Source organism: Cynocephalus volans, chromosome 5 (assembly GCF_027409185.1).
Source record: "Cynocephalus volans isolate mCynVol1 chromosome 5, mCynVol1.pri, whole genome shotgun sequence".
NCBI lineage: Eukaryota > Metazoa > Chordata > Mammalia > Dermoptera > Cynocephalidae > Cynocephalus > Cynocephalus volans.
The window spans coordinates 16,304,886-16,325,854 of record NC_084464.1 but is presented as its reverse complement, the minus strand read 5'-3'; the positions used below and the strand labels follow the sequence as shown (position 1 = coordinate 16,325,854).

The 20,969-nt window shown below is 38.4% G+C and overlaps 1 protein-coding gene across 6 annotated transcripts in view; it reads left to right on the top strand.

Moving 5' to 3' along the window:
- The window catches only part of FARS2 (phenylalanyl-tRNA synthetase 2, mitochondrial), a 535,122-nt gene that overhangs the window by 186,603 nt on the left and 327,550 nt on the right, over window positions 1-20,969 (top strand). For all 6 annotated transcript variants that reach the window (XM_063097242.1, XM_063097245.1, XM_063097244.1 and 3 more), the window contains one exon: window positions 393-552. In XM_063097242.1, coding sequence (XP_062953312.1) covers window positions 393-552 — 160 coding nt within the window. The remainder of the gene's footprint in view (window positions 1-392; window positions 553-20,969) is intronic.

Below are 20,969 nucleotides of genomic sequence, written 5' to 3'. Positions count from 1 at the left end.
CAGGTCACACTGTAAAGACATTGTGGGATGGTCAGGGATATGATTTTAGAGTCTGAAAGTCTGATTCAGTGTTTCCACTAGAATTGAAGGTAATGTCTCTTGTTAGGAAATGACTGCAAGTTCATACAAATGTAAAGTGGAGAGATCCAGCAAAGATCAGAACAATGTCTTTTAATTCCCTAAAGAACATGTTCATACCATGTAGCATGGTACACTGTTCAACATTGGTACTAAGTGAATGTTAATTTCATCATGTTTATTGACTATAAGACATAATGGGTCTTATTCCCACATTATAATTTAGAGTCAAAAGAATTCTTAGCAGAATTTCTATGTTATTTGATACAGACTGGTCAAGATATGATTTTTTTCTTATTTCTCTTGGTTTACAGTTGTTTGCTGGTGTAAAGGATGGAGAAAGCCTACAGCTCTTTGAACAAAGTTCTCGCTCTGCCCATAAACAAGAGACACACACCATGGAAGCCATGAAGCTCATAGAGTTTGACCTTAAGCAAACGCTTACCAGGCTTGTGACACATCTTTTTGGAGATGGTAGGTATTCAAATACCCTTGTCTTTGGAGGCTTAGATGTTTATCAGTTACCATCTTCTCAATCATTGAGGCTGATTAAGTCTAGATTTTTAATGGTTCAGGTCCTGAGTGGGGTAGAACATGGATTTTCTGGTTCATTCCATTTGAGGAGCAGGAGGATATGAAAATGGAATTAGCTAGAGAAAGAAAAATGATTAGACCTTTGATAAGAGTGATAATGGATTAGGATCAGTATCATCAATGGGGAGAAAATATACAGGGTGATTAGTGTTATTGTACTGCTGTATTATCATTAGGTCCAACTTAATCCATCGGGCTAGATTCTTAACATGTTGAATGAGCCCAGCGGAAAAATTCGCGTATTGACAAACTGATTACTGCTATCAACAACAAGAATATTAACAATGTATTTCCTGTTGGGGGAACAATATTCTTCAGCTTTTGACTCTCACTTTACTCATTTGCCCTTGATTATTTCTTCAAAAACTTTTTGTAAGTAATGCTGCCTTTTCCCTCCAATTATTTCTGACTTACTTGAGATAATGTCTTGTTTGTTTTTAGCACAATGTAAAGAGAAGGTTAGGAGATTTTCTTAATTGTGACCTACATTTAAGAAATGCTTAGGAGACCGAAGGCTAGTGTGATTAGGATTCTTCTTTATTCTCTTATACTTGTGTGTGTGTGTGTTTTTTTTTTTTTTTTTTTAAAAAAAACCAACTTTATTGAGGTATAATTGTCATAAAATAAGCTGTACCTATTTAAAGTGTACAATTTGATAAGCTGACATGCAATGAACTGAAGATATTTGCACAATTTTACAAGTTTTGACTTTTGTATGCACCATGGAACTACCACTGTAATCAAGATAATCAACATATTCCTTATCCCCAAAGTTTCCTCCTTCCCATTCATAGTCCCCCCTTCCCACTCTTTCCCACATCTCACCCCAGGCAACCAGTAATCTGCCTTCTGTCACTATTAATTATGTAATCTGGAAAAAACTGGACTCATATAGTTTGTGCTCTTTTTTGTTTGGCTTGTTTCACTTAGCATAATTATTTTGAGTTTTATCCACGTCATAGTGTTTATCAGTAGTTTATTCCTTTTTATTGCTAAGCAGTATTTCATTTCATAATGGTATCCATTCACCCATTGATAGACAAGACATTTGGGTCATTTCCAGTTTTTTGCTATTACAAGTAGAACTTCTATGAACATTCATGTGCGAATCTTTTTGCAGACCTAAGTTTTCACTTCTCTTGGTTTATGTCCAGGAGTGGAATGACTAGGTTATATGGTAAGTATATGTTTAACTTTCTAAGAAACTATTAAACTGTTTTCTGAAGTAGTTGTAGGATTTCACATTCTCACCAGTAGTGCCTAAAAATTCCAGTTGCTCTGTATCTCCAGCAACCCTTGATATGGTCAATCATTTAGTTTCACCGACTCTAATAGTAATGTGTTGGTGTATCAAATAAGCATGCAGCGGTTTTCTTTCATCCACTAACTGTGAAATCTTAAACAAGTCATTTAGTGTTTTAGGACTCAGTTTTCTAACTTTTAAAAGTCAAGGTAAAACTTGTTTTACATGAGAATAAAATGAGATAATTTATGAAAGTTGCCTTGTAAGTAGATGGAGGGGCCAAGGGAAAACTTCGTCTTTACTCTTGAAGTTCATTAATAAAAATCACTGACAAATTTAGATTAATATGAAGAAAAGTCTTCACAAATTTTATTATTTAGTGTGCTAGGAGGTGGGGCAAAGCATAGGGGAATCACAAGAGAGTAATGTCACCACTTTCCATTGGGGTACAGAGCTTATATACCATCTCCATAGGGAAAGGGGAGATGGGGATGTAGGGGTAAATTATTTTTAGGGGGACGCAGTTGACCTGGAGAACATACAATGGCCTGGGACAAAGTCTGTTTAGTGGGCTGCAGAGCAGACAATGATTGGTAAATGATTCTCTTCAAAATATTGAATGGGTCAGAAATAGAAGACAGTGGTCTGTGACAGAAGATAGTCCAGGTGTGATGACAGACTCCAGTCCTCTTTCTTGTGATATGAGTTAAGTTAATGAAAACTCAGGGAAAGGCCCAGAGGTAATTGTGTTCTTCCTTGGCTGGCCCTGGCTTTAGGCAGATAAAGGAACAGCTTTATGAGGTGCTTTGGGGAGAGACAGAGAATTCAGATCCAGCAGAGACGGGGAGGTCAGAGAGACCTTGAGGTTGCTTGTTTATTCCAACATGTCAAAGCACCATATTTTGGAGTAACAGCTTTCTGTACCCCAATATAGAAAATATCAAATATAAGTGTAAATATGAAAAAAATAAAGGAGGAAAGGAAGGAAGAAAGAAAATTAAGAGAAGGCAACAAAACAGGGAGCATATGAGGAAAGAATACTAAAATAAAAGAACAGTAATTTTGGTTGATTTGTCTTTATTTCGGCTAATGAAATGAGATGTACTTTATACCAGGCTGTGGCACAGCAGTCACATCAGTGTTGGTGGTGGCTTCAACCTCCTAACTGAGCACCAGCAAGTGTTTTAAAAAGTAGAGTGTGCTTGACTGTGTGGGTCATAAAAGCTTTCCCAGAGTACGTGAGGATATACATTTCCCTCAGTATGGTTCTAGACTTTCCTTTGTGTTATTATTTTAATATTTGTATTCGTGTATTTTTCAAAACCATGCAATGAGGCGAAAGTTTCCGGGTAGCAGTTTTCCTTATAAATAACCATTTCTGTAATACTATATATGATTTTTCTGACTGTAAAGCCTGTCTTGACACGGTGGCCATGCTCATGGCCAAGAATTAAGAATCCTTTTAAAAAAAATTGAAACATAATTGATTATACCTTTTGCAGGGTACAGAGTTGACTATCGGTATTTGTGTACAATATGTGATGATTAAATCAGGATAGTTGGTATATTTGTCATTACAAACTGTACTCATTCTTTATGTCCATTAACCAATTTCTCCCTATCCTCTCCTCCCCTCCCTTCCCACCTCTAATAACCACAGTTCTGTTCTCTTCTTCCGAAAGTTCAACGTATTATTGTGTTCTTTTCTGTTTCTTTGTTTCTTTCTTTAGTTTTCAGATTTCATTACAGATCAGTGTTGCTATTTCATAAATCTTCAAATTTACTTTTTGTCTGTAAGACCAGGTTAGCAGAACCGAGGAATGGAATTAAAGTAAAAAATCCACCTGCTTGGAGAGTACATGTTGTTCATATGCACTAAAGTCTGTCTGTGAAAAAGCCTTTTACTATTTTTTTAATTAAAATTTTTTTTTCCAGCCATGATCATTTTTTAACTTTGTTCACATGGTAGCAAAACACCCTGAAAATGTTTAAAGGCACATCACCTGCACAGCTTTGCCTGGCCTCTGGAGCATCTTAGCTGTGTGTATTGCTGAGAACTGTTGATGCACGAGGTGTGTTCGCTATGGTCGCAGCATCCACCCTGCTGCTTCTCAAGGGAGGTGCTAAGGGGGTGGAAAGGTGACTCAAACCCAGGCCCACTTTATGAACTACAAGGGTGAGAGGGTCTGGATTATAGAAAATAGTGCCACATGCTTCCTTAGTGTTTACCTTGAATAGCAACAGCCTCGAGATCCTCAGCTGTTTCTTCTGAACTCTGAAGACAAGTGCCTTGTTCCTATTTCAGGCATTTCAGAGGCACCGTGGAATTGCGGGATTTTTGGTTGGTTGCTATTTTTTTGTTTTTGTTTGCTTATCTGTTTGTTTTGCTAGCTTCTGAAAAAAGTCTTGGTAAACCTGTGTAGGTATCATCAGTGTGGATACCATTTAGATTAATAATAATATGATAATGGCAACAACAGAGATAATAGCTAGCAGTGTCAAACCCTGTGCTAAGCACTTTTACAAGGAGTTTTTTCTTTGGCATGTATCTGTAAGCTGGGTATCATGATCTCCATTTTTCAGATGAGGGAACTTAGACACATAAATTAAGAACCGTGTGAAGATCACATAGCTGGTAAGTATTTGAGGCACAGTTTTAGTTCATGAAGTCTGACTTCCAAGCCCATCGAGTTTAGCTCTTTTGAAAGGACAGAAAGAAATTGTTTTAGTAGTATTTCTGAGACTGCGAGGCCTACGAAAACCACAGTGTTAAAAAAAAATCGGGCCTCTCCCTAGGATTGCCTTCTGATTTGTTCTTTCACTTTCTCTCCGGGGTAGCCAGCTTGTGGTAAAGCCTCTATTTGCTACTTCCAGTTACATTTTCATTACCAAAGATAACTTAAAAACTTCAAATTCGCTCTTTCTGAGATTAGTAAATGAATGGAAGTTGCCTTGGCAGGCCTCAGAAATATTCACCAACTCTTTTTGAATTTGTTTTATAATCAAGGCTTTTTACCTTTTATTATTATTATTATTCTTGTATTTCTTTGTTCTTGAAAAGCAAAATTAAAAATTAGAACACACTATTTCCTTGTGGCAGTTTGTTGTTATTACAGCTGCTTTAGTTTCAGTTTTTTTCTCCCTCCAAATGCGGTTTATTATTTTCCACTAACATTTCAATTGTACAGGCATCCTAAGGCTATTATGAGAGGTTATCATTTTAGAATTAGAAAGAAATAAAATAACCCTTTAGAAGATTTTTATGCTTGTGGAATTCATTTTATTTTTGATATTTCTCTGTTGTTTTCTGTAATTTTGTACCATGTTTGGCAGATCATTTCTTTCAGGGAACTAACATGGAGTTTTAGGATTCCTAACATTTTAATTTCTTTTTCTATCCTTCAGGGTTTATATCTCTTGTTTGGCACAATCTCTTTGCTAAACATTGGAATTTTCCTTTATAAAGTATTGGCACAGTTTAGGTTAACTAGTCTGAAGGAGAGATGGACTGTAATTCTCTGCTGTGAAATAGGTATGTCACAATGGGGGGGTCATGTCATGTTTGTTTAAAGGCAAAAAGGCCTGTGGTGGTCTTTGAAATGTACCTGCCAGCATCCCCTCCAAGGGTCCTGGCTGATGGGGGTGAAGACAGCCTCCAGCTGTCAGCTCCCTGGGGTATTGCCTCAGCTGCAGGGAGCATCTGTGCTTCCCGGGGCCGTGCACATACAAAGACTGAATGTGGCAGGAAGGTGAATGCCCCCCAGGGGCAGTTCTGATGGGTTTTCTACTCCTGGCCTCTGGCAAGTTTAAGGCTTTGTTGGGCTTGATTGCAGTTGGTTGACTTTTCCCTTTGCCCCAACCTGCTGCCACTGTCTTCCTTCTACAGGTGTTGATTCCCCCCAAATAACCTACTTTCTAACCCAGCTTTCATAGGGACCTGTGTATCATCCTACCTAACATTCTAGGGCCCTGTGTTGTGAATGATACCCTGGTCAGGAGTGAGGTCATGTGGTAATGGCAATGAGGACCCTGCATCTTCCATAACTTTTCATGTTTTTCTTCCATGAATCTCTGTTAATAGAAATGAACTGAAGGTGATTGAGAATAACAATTAGGTTTGTAATTGTTAATTCTACTTTATTCTTAAAATTGAATCCAATTAAATTTTTTTAAGCATATTACTTTAATAATTTTTAAGTTGGCTCTTTTGGCTGGCTGGTGTTGTCTGATTTGGAGAGGGTTGTCTTTGACTCAGAGTACTCCTAGAAATGAAGGAGCTGAGCAGTTGTCGCACTGAAGCACCGCTGAGCTGCCTGTGCTCACACCGTAGCTTGGATGTAGTCCACGGCAGGCGGCACTTTCCAGTAAAAACTGGCCGAGGGGTTCAAGCTCTCTGGGGCTTGAGGTCATTAGCTGTGAAGTGAAGATGTGAAGGCCTCGTGTTGTGCCAGTGGAGGTGCTCAGTGGAGATGGTGCACCACCTTAGCAGTCAGGTGGAAAGAGACCTCAGGCAGCTTTTCCTACTCAGATGTCCAGTGAATGGAAAAAACGTGCAGTTGAGATGATGCTTCTGGCCTGAGGAATTGGTATGAAAGAACCTCTTGGGAGAAAGCCTGAGAGAACAATGATTGAATTGAACTGGAATATTTTGAAGGAGCCTAAAAAAGTCCATGATTCTGTGGCATTTAGGCAGGGAATAGGAGACAGGTTCCCTATGGTAGGGAAATAAGAAGTTTAAATTATTGGGGGTTTTATGTCAATTAAAATAAAATTGTTAGGCTTTAGGGTACAATGAAAAAAATACTGAAAATTTTAGAGATACTGTAATAAAAAACAATTCATGTGCAGGAACTACACTCGTTGCATGCTGTTTCTGCTCGTATTCATAAGTCTTCCAGGTGGTTGGAAGAAAGGCAGCCTAGAATGCATTAAGATTTATGGGGAGAGGAAAAGTTTTCTACTCCTTAGGTTCATAGAAAGCTCAGTTTTCTGATTCATTTCTGTCACTTCTCTTCTGGCCTCTATTCTAGCTCTGCCAAGGGTTAGATAGTCAGCATGAGGTCTGCAGAGCTAGGGCTGGGTCTGGAGCTCACAGACCCCTCGAGCCCATTCACAAACCCTTCACACACAGGTCTATGAGCTAGGTAACTGGCAAAAAGGTCCTTGGAGCCTTGGTTGAAGAAGGAATGGTCTTTATTCAGCACACACACATCTAGGAGCTAGGCAGTACAAGAAGAAACTCAGAAACTCAACTGCTACTGCAAACTCCACTGGGAACTGAAAACTCAACTGCTACAGGCAAAGTCCAAAGTAAAACTGAGCAGCTGCCAACAGAGTAAATATGCTCTGTTTTTAGACCCGAGCTCTGCTGGCCAGCTCTGCTTCACAAACTGAAGAACACACAATTGCAGCAAAACTAAAAAGATACATTGGTGTGCACTAACTCCACCCACACACAGCTAGTTTACAAGAAATGTGCTGCTCGACCCTCAACCAGACCTGAGCCGAGGGAGCCTGACTAAATTATCCTATTTTCCCCACAAGGTCCGTTATCTAAACTCTGTTACCACCCACTTTAACTCCTTTATACCCATGACTTGCACGACTCACTTGATAAAGACGTAACTTTGAATTGATACCCAAATCTACCCTTTCTGCTTCTCCTTCCTACAGAAGCTCAAATTCTGCAGTTACAATCTGCCACCTTAGCCAAGTCAAGATTGGTAGCTATATTCTTTCTTACCTTTGGTCAACTCACTGTACACATCCATTTATCAATTATTCCAGACCATTTCCACTCTTGATTTTTTAAATTCCTTGTCAGATGAGAACCTCCTCTATTTCGTTACGGAAATTTAGATTACTAATTGTGAATTTTGTGCTTACCTGGGCTCTTGATCCAATTCTTCTTGATTACCATTCCATTGTTTCTCCAGAACCTTGTCTCCTCAGCTTAAAATATATTCCAAATTATATCATCCCAATATAAAACAAACAAATAAATACCATCATTTGAGCTTCTATCCTTCTCTGGAAACTTACTGTCCTCTTCAGCACTTTTTTATGAAATATTTTTATTTTTATGAAATATACCTTCCAATCGCTGCTCAACCCAGGCACTGTTGATTAGTTTATTGTAACCATTTCTGTTGTGGTCATAATTGATTTCTAAATTATAAAATCCAAGGGCCGGCCCGTGGCTCACTCGGTAGAGTGCGGTGCTGATAACACCAAGGCCACGGGTTCGGATCCTATATAGGGATGGCCGGTTTGCTCACTGGCTGAGCGTGGTGCTGACAACACCAAGCCAAGGGTTGAGATCCCCCTTACCGGTCATCTTTAAAAAAAATAAAAATAAAAAAATAAAAAATAAAAATAAAATCCAACAGATTGGGGAAACTGCTTATTATGCTCAACCTTCCTGCTTATTTTTTTAAAACAATTTTATCGAATTATAATTGGCTTCCAATAAACTAAACACATTTAAATTGTACAATTTGATAACTTTTGACATAATTATATACACACAAAACTATCACCATAATCAAGATAATGAACATAACCAGTACTCCCAAAAGTTTCCTTGTGCTTCTTTGTTATCTGTCTCTACCACCTTTTCTGTGGACTCTCCCTTCCACACCATGCCTAGGTAAGCAGTGAGCTGCCTTCTGTTACTATAGATTTGTTTGCCTTTTTAAGATTTATATAAGTGGAATCTGACAATATATAGTCTTGTATCTGGCTTCTTTCACTCAGCATAATTATTTTGAGATTCATCCATGTAGTAGCATGTCATTAATACTTCATTCCTTTTTATTGCTGAGGAGTATTGTATGGTATTGTATTTTGTTGACATTCCACAATACGGGGGTACTTCAAAATGTTCATGGAAAGATTCATAGTATCTTTCAGTTCTGTTTTTCCATAAATTTTTTGAAGTACTCTCATATGTTTATTTATCCACCTGTTGATGGATATTTGGGTTGTTTCCAGGTTTGGGCTATTACAAATAAAGCTGCTATAAATATTTGCATATAAGTCTTTGTAGGGAAATATGCTTTTATTTATCTTTGACCTAGGAATGAATGCCTGAGGAGTAGGTACATGTTTAACTTTTTAGGAAACTGTCAAACTGATTTCCAAGGTGATTGTACCATTTTATATTCCCACTAGTGGTGCCTGAGAGAAGTTGCTTCCCATCTTTGCCAGCACTCGGTATGGTCAGTCAGTTTAATTTCAGCCATTCTGTCAGGGGTGTAGTGATATCTGATTGTGATTTTAATTTATATTTTCTTAGTGAGTAATGATGCTGAGCATCGTGTACTTATTTATTGTCCATATAACTATTCTTTGGTGAATGTGTCTAAATCTGTGGCCCATTTTTAAAATCGGTTTCTGTCTATTGATTTTTGAAACTTCTTTATGTACTGTGCATACAATTCATTTGTTGAATATGTGATTTGCAGTATTTCCTCTCAGTCTTTTCATTTTTTTAATAGTGTCTCTCAAAAAAGCAGAAGTTCTCTAATTTTAATGAAATCCATTTAACCAATTTTTTTCTTTCATGACTTATGCTTTTTGATGTTGTTTCTAAGAAATCTTTCCTAACCTAAGGTCACACGGATTTTTCTACTATGTTTTCTTCTAGAAGTTTTATAGTTTTCAGTTTTATATTTACATTTATGATTATTTTGAAAATTTTTATATATGGCATAAAATGTGGATTGACCCCCCCCCACACACACACGGATATTCAGTTGTTCCAGCACCACTTGTTGAAATGAGCTTACTTACTTCTCCACTGACATGTATTTGGACTTTTGTCTGAAACCAATCAACTACATAGTCTGGGTCTATTTCTACACTTTCTATTCTGTTCCATTCATCTATTATTTGCCTATCTTGATGCAAAACTTCACTGTCTTTATTACAATAGCTTCATAGTAAGTCTTGAAGTCAGCTAAAGTCTTCTGACTTTGTTCTTTTTCAAAGTTGTTTTAATTAGATTATTTGCATTTAATGTGATTATTTATGTGGTTGGGTTTAAATTATCATTTTGGTATTTGTTTTCTATTAGTCACATTTTTTTCTCTGTTCTCTTTGTTTTTTATTTTACTTTGTTTGGATTGTGTATTTTTAAATATTCCATTTTTTATCCTTTGTTTGGCTTATTAGCTATAACTTTTGGCTTTGTTATTGTAGCTGTTGCTTTAGGGTTTACATTAACATAGTCTATCTTCACGTGATACTGTACACATGCATAGTGGGAGAACCTTATAAGAGTATACCACTTTTTCTCCCTTCCTGGCCTTCATGCTACTGTTGTCATATATTTTACTTCTGTATATGTTATGAACTCCTAAGTACATTGTGATTATTTTTGCTTTAAACAGTTGATTCACTTTTAAAGAGATTTAAGTAATAAGAAAAATGTCTTTATTTTTACCCAGGTGCTTATCATTTCCAGTGTTCTTCATCCAAGTTTCCACCTGATATTGGATTTCTTCTTTTAGAAGGACTGTCCTTAACATTTCTTGTAGTCAGGTCTGCTGCTGATGAATTCTTTCAGCTTTTGTATCAGTGAGAAAGCCTTTATCTTGCTTTTACTTTTGATATATTTTTGCTGGGTAAAAAAATTGTACATGAACAGTTTCTACCTTTTAATTCTTTAAAAATGTTCCTCTCTGTCCTCACTTGCACTGTTTCCCATGAGAAATGTCTCATCTTTGCTTTTACCTTTGTTATTCTGTGTATGTGTTTTTTCTCTCTGACTTCTTTTGAAATTTTTTTCTTTGTCATTGTTTTTAAGCAGGTTAATGATGATTTATGCAGTATAGTTTTGTTCAGGTTTCTTATATTTGGGATTAGTTGAGCTTCTTGGATCTATGGATTTTTATTTTTCATCAAATTTAGGTAATTTTGGTCAATTATTTCTTCAGATATTTTCTATCATTTCCTTCCCTTTGGGACTCCAATTACATGTATATTGGACCACTTGAAACTTTTCCACATTTCACTGATGTTCTGTTCATTTTTTTTTCAGTGTTTTTTTTTTGTTATCTGTGTTTCATTTTCTGTAGGTTGTATTGCTATATCTTCAATTTCACCAATCTTTTCTTCTGCAGCATCTAATTTGTTCTTAATACCATGCTGTATATTTTTAATCTCATTCATTTGACTCAATTAGGATCTTTTTTATATCTTCACTGTCTCTACTTAACATTTTCAGTCTTTCTTTTAGCTTTTTGAGCATATTTAATATCATTATAATATGTGTATTTTAACATGTTTTTTCTACTACTTCTGTCATCTGTCATTTCTTGGTGAATTGCTATTGACTTTTCTCTGTGGATTTTTTTTCTTCCTTACATGCTGATGGTTTTCTATAGGATGCAAGACATTGTTGATTTTTACCTTGTGATGCATTGGATATTTTTGTGTTCCTAATAATATACATGAGCTTTGTTCTGGGATTACATAGAAACACTTTGGTCCTTTGAGTCTTCTTTTTAAGCCTTTTAAGGAAAGAACAGCATAGTATTTAGTCTGGGATTAATTTTTCTCACTACTGGTGCAAGACCCTTTTCAGTACTGTAACTAGTAACCTGTGAGTTATGAGGTTTTCCACTTGTCTGTTCGGAGCTAGCACTATTCCTGGTCCTGTGCAAGCTCTCATCATTATTCTCTCTAATTCTTTTGTGTGCTTGTTTCCTGGCCTCATGTAGTTTCTTCACCACACGTACACTGATTAGTATTCAGTTGCATACTGGAGGGATCTTCTGTAGATCTAGAGTTCTCTCTCTGTGCAGACTGTTCTCTTTTTTATCTGTCCTGTGAACTCCAGCCACCCTGACTTGTCCAGACCCCCGCTTTGTCTCCTGGACTCAGGCAGACTACCAGCCTCTTCCCGTGTTCTCCTTCCCTCCTGGGGTGATGGTGGGTCTACCCCTCAGGGTGCTTGGTTACCTGGTGTCCGGTGTCTTGAGTGGCATTGTTTCATATATTTTGTCTGGTTTTTTAGTTTTTTTTTATATGGAAGGGTAAAACTGGTTACTTATTCCATCTTGTCCAGTTGTGGAAGTTTCTTTTTTTTCATTTGACACTTTTAACTGCTCCTTCTTTTGGGTACTTTTTTCTTCCATTTTTCTATTATAGCTCACTCTCCTCTTCTTTTTTTCTTTTCTTTTTCTCTCATTTTTCTTATGCACCTTTCATCTTTTTTTTTCCCCCCTTGGATGATGCTTAAATGTTTGTGACAGGAGCTCTTTGGAACTAGGGGCTGGTGTTTTCTTTCTCAAAGCAGAATTTGACTGGGAGATGGATAAAATCCTGAAGATTTGTTGTTTAGATCTTATTTTCACAAATCAGAATTTTAATGAATTTTTTTAGAACAAATCAGTGAGTTGTACTTTCAGTACCTCTTAGAATATCTGAAACATACTTATTTTAAAGTCTCAGATTATTTCATAAAATTAATTTCATCTGTAATAAATTAATGTTTGATTATTGGTTTTTTGGCTGTCATACTTAGCATTAGATTTATACATCTATTTTGGAATTTTGGTTTGCAGGCTCATATTCAGTGGAAGTTTCTGTTTTTGTTTTTCACCCTTTCTCTGTTTCCTCCCTGTGCCTCACCTCCCCACCCACTGACCCCTTGTTTATATCTCCCTGTAAGTGGTTTTGCAGTTGGTTCTACCTAGCTCTCTAGGCTTGAAAACCAGGACAGGGTTCCATAGGGATCTGTCAGATTTACTAGCCAGCACTGATACAGGGGCTACAGCTGATCCGATTCCCATAGCTGGGGTCCCTAAGCCTACAGATCTTCAGGGCTTTAGCCCCATGCTGCACTGAGGTGACAGTTTTTGTCATCATTCTTGTACTACCAAGGAACTTATCCCATCCCAGCCTCTGACTTCAAGCTTTTCTCCTCCCTTGGGTCCTAAGCAAGCAGTATGTTGTCCTGCAGAGGACAAGCTCCTGGATCCTCCTGCTGCTTGTGGACCCTGGACCCAGCAGACCCCTGGTTTATTCCCTCCCATTGTTCTGCTTCTGGCCTGTGGATGTACTTCTCTTATCTGTGAACTCAGACTATGCCTGTTTGGTTTTTTCTTTTTCTTTTTTTTGTCATATCTGCCATTGTTGTGTGGTAGAAGGAAAAGGAGACCGACGGTGCCATCTTGGTCTTGGGAGTGCACTTTGCGTGGGAAGCCGAGTTCATGTCGTTTTCCCTGTCTGCTCCAGTGGAGGTCAGCATGGCCTTTCCTGATCTTGGCATTTCCTAAGTTTGCTGTAAACTTAGATTAGATGCTGTCTCAGCCACATTTCCTTCATTTAGAAAATGGGAGTATTAATAATTACTGTGCAGTGTGTTTGCCAGCCTTACATCAGTGTGAGCATCAAGTGAGTGAAGGCACGTGAACGGTGCCTAGATCATAGAAAGTGAACAAATAGACGTTAGTTACCACAGAAACCCAATTTGGAAAAGTTTACGTTTTTTCATATTTGATAAACAGGTGAGAGATATTTTAGATTATGGGCTGATTTCCATGACATCTAATTAAAAGTCACCCCTTGAGTGTTTATTAGGTTCCAGGCACTGTGCTAGGCTTTCTACACACTTTTCCTTGCTGACTTGTCACAGAAGCTCTGTGAGGTAAGTATTATTCTTATGTTAAACAAAACTGAGGCAGGGAGAGGGTAAGTACTCGCCTGAGGTCACTTGGCTGAAATTGGTAGAGCTGGGATTTGATTTTAGACCTGTGATGGCTCTTTCCATATGTGGTTCCTTACACCCGAAGTCCCTCTGACCGGATTTGTTGAGGGTGGAGTGTGAGTCTTCTGTCTACAGTGCTTTCCTGTGTGGCCTGTAGACATTGGAAGATAATTTCCTTGGAGAAGGGGCTGGGGAGGAGGCTCGAGGACCAAAGGCCTGTGCTGTGGCTTGTCCCGAGGCCAGCAAGCTGTTAGGCTGTCTTCTCTCCTGCTTGATAAGTAGCAGGACAGTGATCACTGTGCTCGGGCTTCTGAGCCCATACTCAGACGTTAGAATGAGGGACCCGTTGAATAGTGCTACGCTCCATTTCTAATCTAACCGTGAGGTGGAGAAGTGATAATATCATCTTAAGATCCAAGCCCTACTCGGAAGGATTCCTGTGTATAGGAATCCCAGGGCAACAGCCTGAAACAACACTTCAACACACTGGCCTTCCATCACGCAGAAGACTAACAGCTGTGGGATCAGTTCCTCCATCGCCAGTGGTGGGGACAATTGCTAGCCTCTTACTTTTCCCCTATTACTTGGTGTTTGCCTTAGTGGAGGTTGCCATTGTGGCTGAAACAGTGCTAACGTCTTCTACTGGGTGCTTGGGAGTCCAGCACCAGAAGACTTTATTAACCTCTGTGAGAGGGAAAAGGTGGTGTTTAGCATTAACTTTGTAGTAAGAAGGGTTTTATTCCATTTAGCAGTCTGCAGGCTCCAGGGTATGTGGTTGTGTAGACACCTAGGAAACATATGACACACTAAAGAGTCACAGTGGTGTCATTAGCAGGTTTGTAAGGCCCTGAATGGGAATGAAGTCTAAGTCACAAATGACTTTGTGCTGCTTGTGAGGTGGGCTTTGGAAATGGAATCAATGTTCCTATTCCCACATGGATGCTTCAGGCCTGAAGTGTGTCTTGCTTTCCTTGTAACTGCCAGCCATGTGGTTACTAAGTCCAGAAGACACTCTTTTCCTCTGTTATGGGAGAGACAAGAGATGCAAACAGATAGCAAGGGGAAAGATGGTGGTAGGACCCTGGGCGTCTTGTCCATGGGTGCTCAGTTGTCACATTAGCTGAGTGGGAGCTGCATAAGGAGATCAAGCCCGTGGTCTTTTATCAGCAAAGCCTTGAATGTTCATCTGGGACGTGCACTCTATTTTGACTTTTTCACTAATTGGTTGTATGACCTTGGCCTCTGTGGAAAGTATTTAGCTAATGTTAGTGCAAAATGTTATACAACACTAATTAGAGGACAATTTGGCAATGTTTGTTAAAACCATGAAAACATTTACTCTTTGACCCAACAGGGTGTTTGTTGCAGCATTGCTTTCAATAGCAAAATATTGGATATACTCCAAATATATCTCAATAAGGCACTTCTTTATATAAATGTTGGGTATCCACATGGTGGAACACTGTGCAAGAGTAAGAAAAGTACATGCTCTGTGTATTCATGTGGAGAGGCCGCTGGATATGTCATGAAGTAGGAAAAGCGTGGTGTGCAATGGTGTGCATAGTGTGCTGTTTTTTACTTGAGAAAGGAGAAAATACAGAAATAGATATTGTATTTGCTTACATCGGACAATGAAAAGGAAACCCTAGAGGTGTACCGTAAGGGTCCAAGAGAGTAAGACAGGGACTGGGATGCGCATGAGGCTTCTGGCTGATGCCCTCATACGTAGTGAGGTGTATCCTGTTTCAGTGTTTTGATTTTGAACCCTGGTAACATATTACCCCTTCAAAACAACCAAAAAATAATAATAATAAGGGAAAGCTATTAGAACAGAGCAAGATTGAGAAATTGGAAAACATGGCCTGTGTTTTACTTGCTACGTATTCAGTTCAAAAGGCTGTGGGTCTTAGGCAGAAGCAGAAGAGAGGGAATTGTTGGGTGCCTTTGACAGTGGTGGTGGGTTATTTCCCTGGTTAGATTGTGGTCATCTAGGATGATCCCAGTTTTTGAAGAATTTATTTTCAGCCAGAGAGTACCCTTCTTCCTTTTTCTCTCCACCTTCCTTGGATAGGTACTGTGTGCTGCTCAGAGAGCTTGCATAGCTACCCTGGTGTCAGATTGCTGCGTTCTGCCACATCTCTGGTACCAGCTGAGGGAGGAGCCTGTTGAAACATTCATGCCAAACAGCAGTGATTAATTGCATATTTGTGTACTCAGTTTTAAAAATTATTTGCTTCAGTGAATGGTAGCCTTGGTAGGATTTAGAAAATCACTGGTATGTGCTCTAGATTGAGTCATCAGCCTCTCAAAATTTAGATTCTACCACCTGTGGAAGGTGGCTTCTGATATCCCAGTCCCATTTTTAAATATAAGGGGTGTGGGGAACAGAAGAAGAATCTCTTTAGTGAGTCAATAAACTGGAGAATTTGAATGTTGTATTATGTTTATTAAGTATGAGATCTATTATGAAGGTAGGGTGGGGGTGGGATGAAATTATATGTGTTTAATATTTACAATATGTCAGACAGAGTGCTCAGATACTCCAGCATTGCACGAGAGTCGGGGATTACACACATACACACAAATACACTCTTTCCCTCTCTCTCTCTGTCTCTCTGTCTCTCTCTCTCTCTGTCTCTCTCTCTCTCTCTCTCTCTCCTCTCTCTCTCTCCCCCTCTCCTCCCCTGTGCTGTATGTCCCTGAGTCGGGGATTACACACACACACACACACACACACACACACACACACACACACACACACACACACACACTCTCTCTCTCTCTCTCTCTCTCTCTCTCTCTCCCCCTCCCCCCCTCCCCCCCCATGCTGTGTCCCTGATTGGTCTTGCCACAGCTGCAGAAGTTGGGAAGCTGGTACATGGAACAGGGTAGATGCAGCCCAGACTTTCCCATGCCCCTGGTTCCCTTGGTGGGTAGGGAAGGGTAGTGTCCTGCTAGAGTTCAGAAAGCATTAGAATTCTCGCTACACCTCTTCCATGTGGGCTCACATCATCACATCACTGACCTGAAGGAATTTCCATATATCATTCCTGAAGTCCCATTTGAGGGATTGCTTCTAGACTTTGGGCTTTCCTCATCCTTGAACAAACTCAACATCCTCATTCAGGAGAGAGAGTAGAGTCAGTGCCCAGATCTCCAAAGAGGAGCTCTGCCTCTTGAGAAAGCCCGGGCTTCTGCAGGTTGTTTTCTCAAAACCACTGGGTGACACAGCTGTCCCACATGTAGTGGAGAGAGGAAGCAGCTGAGGGTCAGTGAGGCTAGTTAGTTTGCCCAAGGGCTTACAGGAAAAAAGGTAGGAACCTGAGACTTCAGCCCAGGTTTGCTTTGTTCACAAGTGCTCTTCTACTGAAAGTGGAAGTGCTCTAGGCCGAAAATGAAGGTGTGTAATTTTTGGCAGTTGCTATAATCTTATAGAGTTCTGAAGCCATTTACAAAAGCTCTGGTCTTCTTTTGTAAGTGTGGTTTTGTAAATTATTGTTCCCTTCTAACTCCTCCCCACCCCCTCTAAAAAAAATCCTTGGCATTGTTTTCCATTAGATATATAATATGAGGGGTCTTCAAAAAGTTCATGGAAAAAGATTTGTACTATCTTTTAATTCCATTTTTCCACAAACATTTTGAAGTACCTATGTACATATGCATTTAATTTTCCTCTATAAACCCAATAAGAGATTAGTCTAATGCATAATGAATCCATGTGATTTGGACATGCTTACTAGAAGTTCCCCCCATTAATGTATAACACAAAATACGTAGTTTTAGTGGACATTTTCACTGACTCCTGATACTTATCATGTGAAATAAGCCATACTCAACATAGTTTTGAGACCAGTTATTCAGTATCATATCTTTTAATACAAGAAGCATACCAAGATGCTTTTTCAATCAGATGTAATAATAGTTACAGTAATTTTGAGGTGATGTGGTAAAAAAACAAGAAGAAAATGGTTTTTGGGGGTAATATCAAAGTGTTCAATAAATGATTCCACTACCAGTGATTTAAAAAAAAAAACAAAAAACACTTTTAATGTGTCAATGTAACTAAAATTTATATTGTTAGAATATATAAAAGCATGCAGTATTTTGGCAAAAATTACACATTAATTAATATGATTTACTTTCAAATAATTGCTGTTTATGTTTGAAGCAGAGTCATAGGCCTGCAAAAATGGGCTTTCACAGATTTTGGCTTTTGTCTGTTTATGTGAAGGAGGCAAAATTTAAGAACCAAAGAAGTCTGTAAAGTAGTGGAACAAAGGAAATGAATGGTTAATGGATTTGGTATTCTTGTCGGGGTCATATAGATTTTGAAAGCAAACTTAGCAAAGGATCTGAGGGGGTGAAAAGGATTAAAAATTAAAGTCACAACTTTCACCGGTCTGTTTTTTTAGTTCCCATGATCCTATTATCAATGGGTTCTGCTCTGTAAATTTTGAATATTTACTGTCTTTGCTGATCATGAAAAGCCTTGGCTAACTTCCCTGCCTCTTCATGTTTTGCTGTGTTTACTTTTCAGTGTGGAGCAGTTACTTTATTGCTACTCAGAGAGACACCTATAGGGTCACCGAGGGCTGTGGTGGCCTGGGTCTTAAACCAGAAGAGAGCAAGGGTCGATGCAGCGTATGGACATTTTATCTCAAGAATTCGTTCAATGTTACAGAAATTTTCAATCCAAAGTTATAATTTTTTTCTAATTATAGAAGCAGTAAAGGAAAAGCCTCTTAGTGATAGAAGGTTCATAGAGAAGAGGAGGGACCATCACGGCACATTTCAATTTCATCCTCGTGTTGTGCCGGCACCTTCAGCACCAGCAGCTCAGACGGGGACATGTAAACAGGATCCTGTCTTTGCAGAGGCTGGCTTCCCATGAAACTGTATGTAGCAGATATTTAGTTAGGGCTTACTAAACATTGATCATGGAATGGCTTTAATTAGCACCTGTTATTATTTTGAGGTGCTAATTAACATCTTGAAAATTCTTTCTCTCGGACTAGGGGGAGCCTACGATATTACAGGTGTGAGTTATAAAGCTATATAAACTAAAATCTTTTTAATTGTTATAGCCTGTCCAAGAAAATAAAAAATAATAAGGACACAAAGAAAATTAATTCGTATAGAACTCACCTAACTACTGTGTTTGAAGCACTTAAGTAATATTGAATTATTTGATGATGAAATCATAATGTTAACCCTGAATACTCTCCCTTCTTTTGGTAAAATTCAAGACAAGTATTATAAAAAGCCATGTACATAAATCTGTTTTCCTAAACTGTTTTCCTAAAATGATTCCTGCCAGGAATTACAAAAAAGAATGGTAAAAGTCGTTTGTCTGCCAGTCCTTCTACACTCAGTTCTGTGTCCCAAGATTCTCACACTTCTGTTTGTCAGCAGGACTGAGTCTAGTGCTTTTTATAAAAGTATTAATAAGTTATTATTCGTCCCAAAGATGGGCAAGCACACAGGTGTACAAATAATACCTTCTTCTCAGAACATAGTTGCAAATAACCGCTGTGCACGTGTGAGCTTCCATGTAGAAAAGTCTGAACTGTTCAGGGACTCGTGGACATTTCTCCAATAGCCTGAAACAGGGCCAGCTTTTTTTCATAGTTAGTAAAAACACTGGTGGATTTATTCAGCAAGAAAAATGAATGAAGTATTGATAAAATAATTACTCTGAGTGAAAGAAGCCAGAAAATGAAAGAGTACATTTTTTTATGATTCCATTTTTATAAGATTCTAGGAAATGCAAACTCATCTATAGTGACAGAAGAGATCAGCGGTTGCCTGGGGAGGTGGGGGCCAGGGGAAGAGGAAGGGGTGATGGGCAGGTGGGTATGATTACCAAGGAGTATGAGGAAACTCTTGGGGGTGGTGGTGGATATGTTCATTATCTTGATTGTGGTGCTGGTTTCATGGGTGAGTACATTCGCGAACATTTATCAAATTGTACACTTTGTATATGTACAGTTTAATATTTGTCTATTATACTGCATATGTAATAAAAGGGGGAATATTGTGTTACCGTTGTAAACAGAAATCATGTGACACTTGCCATAGCAGGTAACTAGGAAAATAAATGCAACTAAAACAGAACAATGAAAGGAAAATCTGCCTTTTCCTGTGGAATTTGGGGCACAGGAAAGGCCCCTGTGTTTTATAATTTTGCTCCCATCTGATTTTTGATTCTTGAAATATATGTTTTGACAGACAGGAATTATATTTTAATTGTCAAGAACTGGGGTTTTGGAGTTGGGGAGACCTGGGTGTGGCCCACTTATCTGTCAGCTGTGTGACTTTGGGCAAGACACTCAACTTCTCTAATAACTGTGTTCCCTGTCTGTGAAATGGGTTAGTAGAGGCATAGTAAGTGCCCAACAGATGAAAGGAATTTTTGTTATTATTTTTGTTTATTTCACATTCTGATTTCCACAAAATTTAAAATGATGATAGTTTTGGGTGAGAAAATATGGTATTTTAAATTCACAGGGGGGCATGCTACCATCGAGAATCAGATCCTTTAACAAAGACGTAGTGATCAGTGATCATTCCATGAAGGGAAAGAAACACAGGTGATTTGTCAAATGGCCACTTTTTTCTGTGTTCCTCACAGTGGGCATTGAACTCCGAGGTGACCCTCTCACGTGGTTTCTCTGCTTTTAGTGGCCTCTGCTCTTCGGAGGTTTTCATTATTGTGAATTCATTTGTCTTTTTCTTTGTCAAATGATACTGTTGTTGCTCGAAGGTGCCATATTTATGATTGCTTATTGAGCAATCCATTGTGGCATTTAGCATGCACTTTTTTGATTATTTAGTCATAGTTTATTTTATCTGTAGAAAAATGTTTGACTGTTTAAATGTTTTGTTTAAATTTGGTCGATATATCTTATTGCATGTAAGTTTTTACTAGCGCTTATAAACTTAATTTAAAAATTTTAATACATACTTATGGAAGTAAAGTTGATCATTTTATTCTAAATAGGTCATATTGTTGATATGCAAGGTTGGAGGATTATATAGTAAAAATATAGTTTCTTTAGCTCTATACTGATGTCATTTTCACTTATAGAAACTAAAATAGAATTAACTGCTTTTGTATAATCTTGGCCTACTTCTTTCCTCTGCCAAGTGGTTGCAGGGATTTGACAGGTGATTGATTTGGTTTTAGAGGGTCCTGGAACTACACAAAGTGTTTTTCATATTGAAAAAGACATGCGCCGTTTTTCACAAGTTTTAAGATTTATTGCCTCACCCTAAGATGTTGCAAAGTTGTTTATTTGCTATTTATTTTACTTAGAAGGTAGTAATTGGTGTCATTAG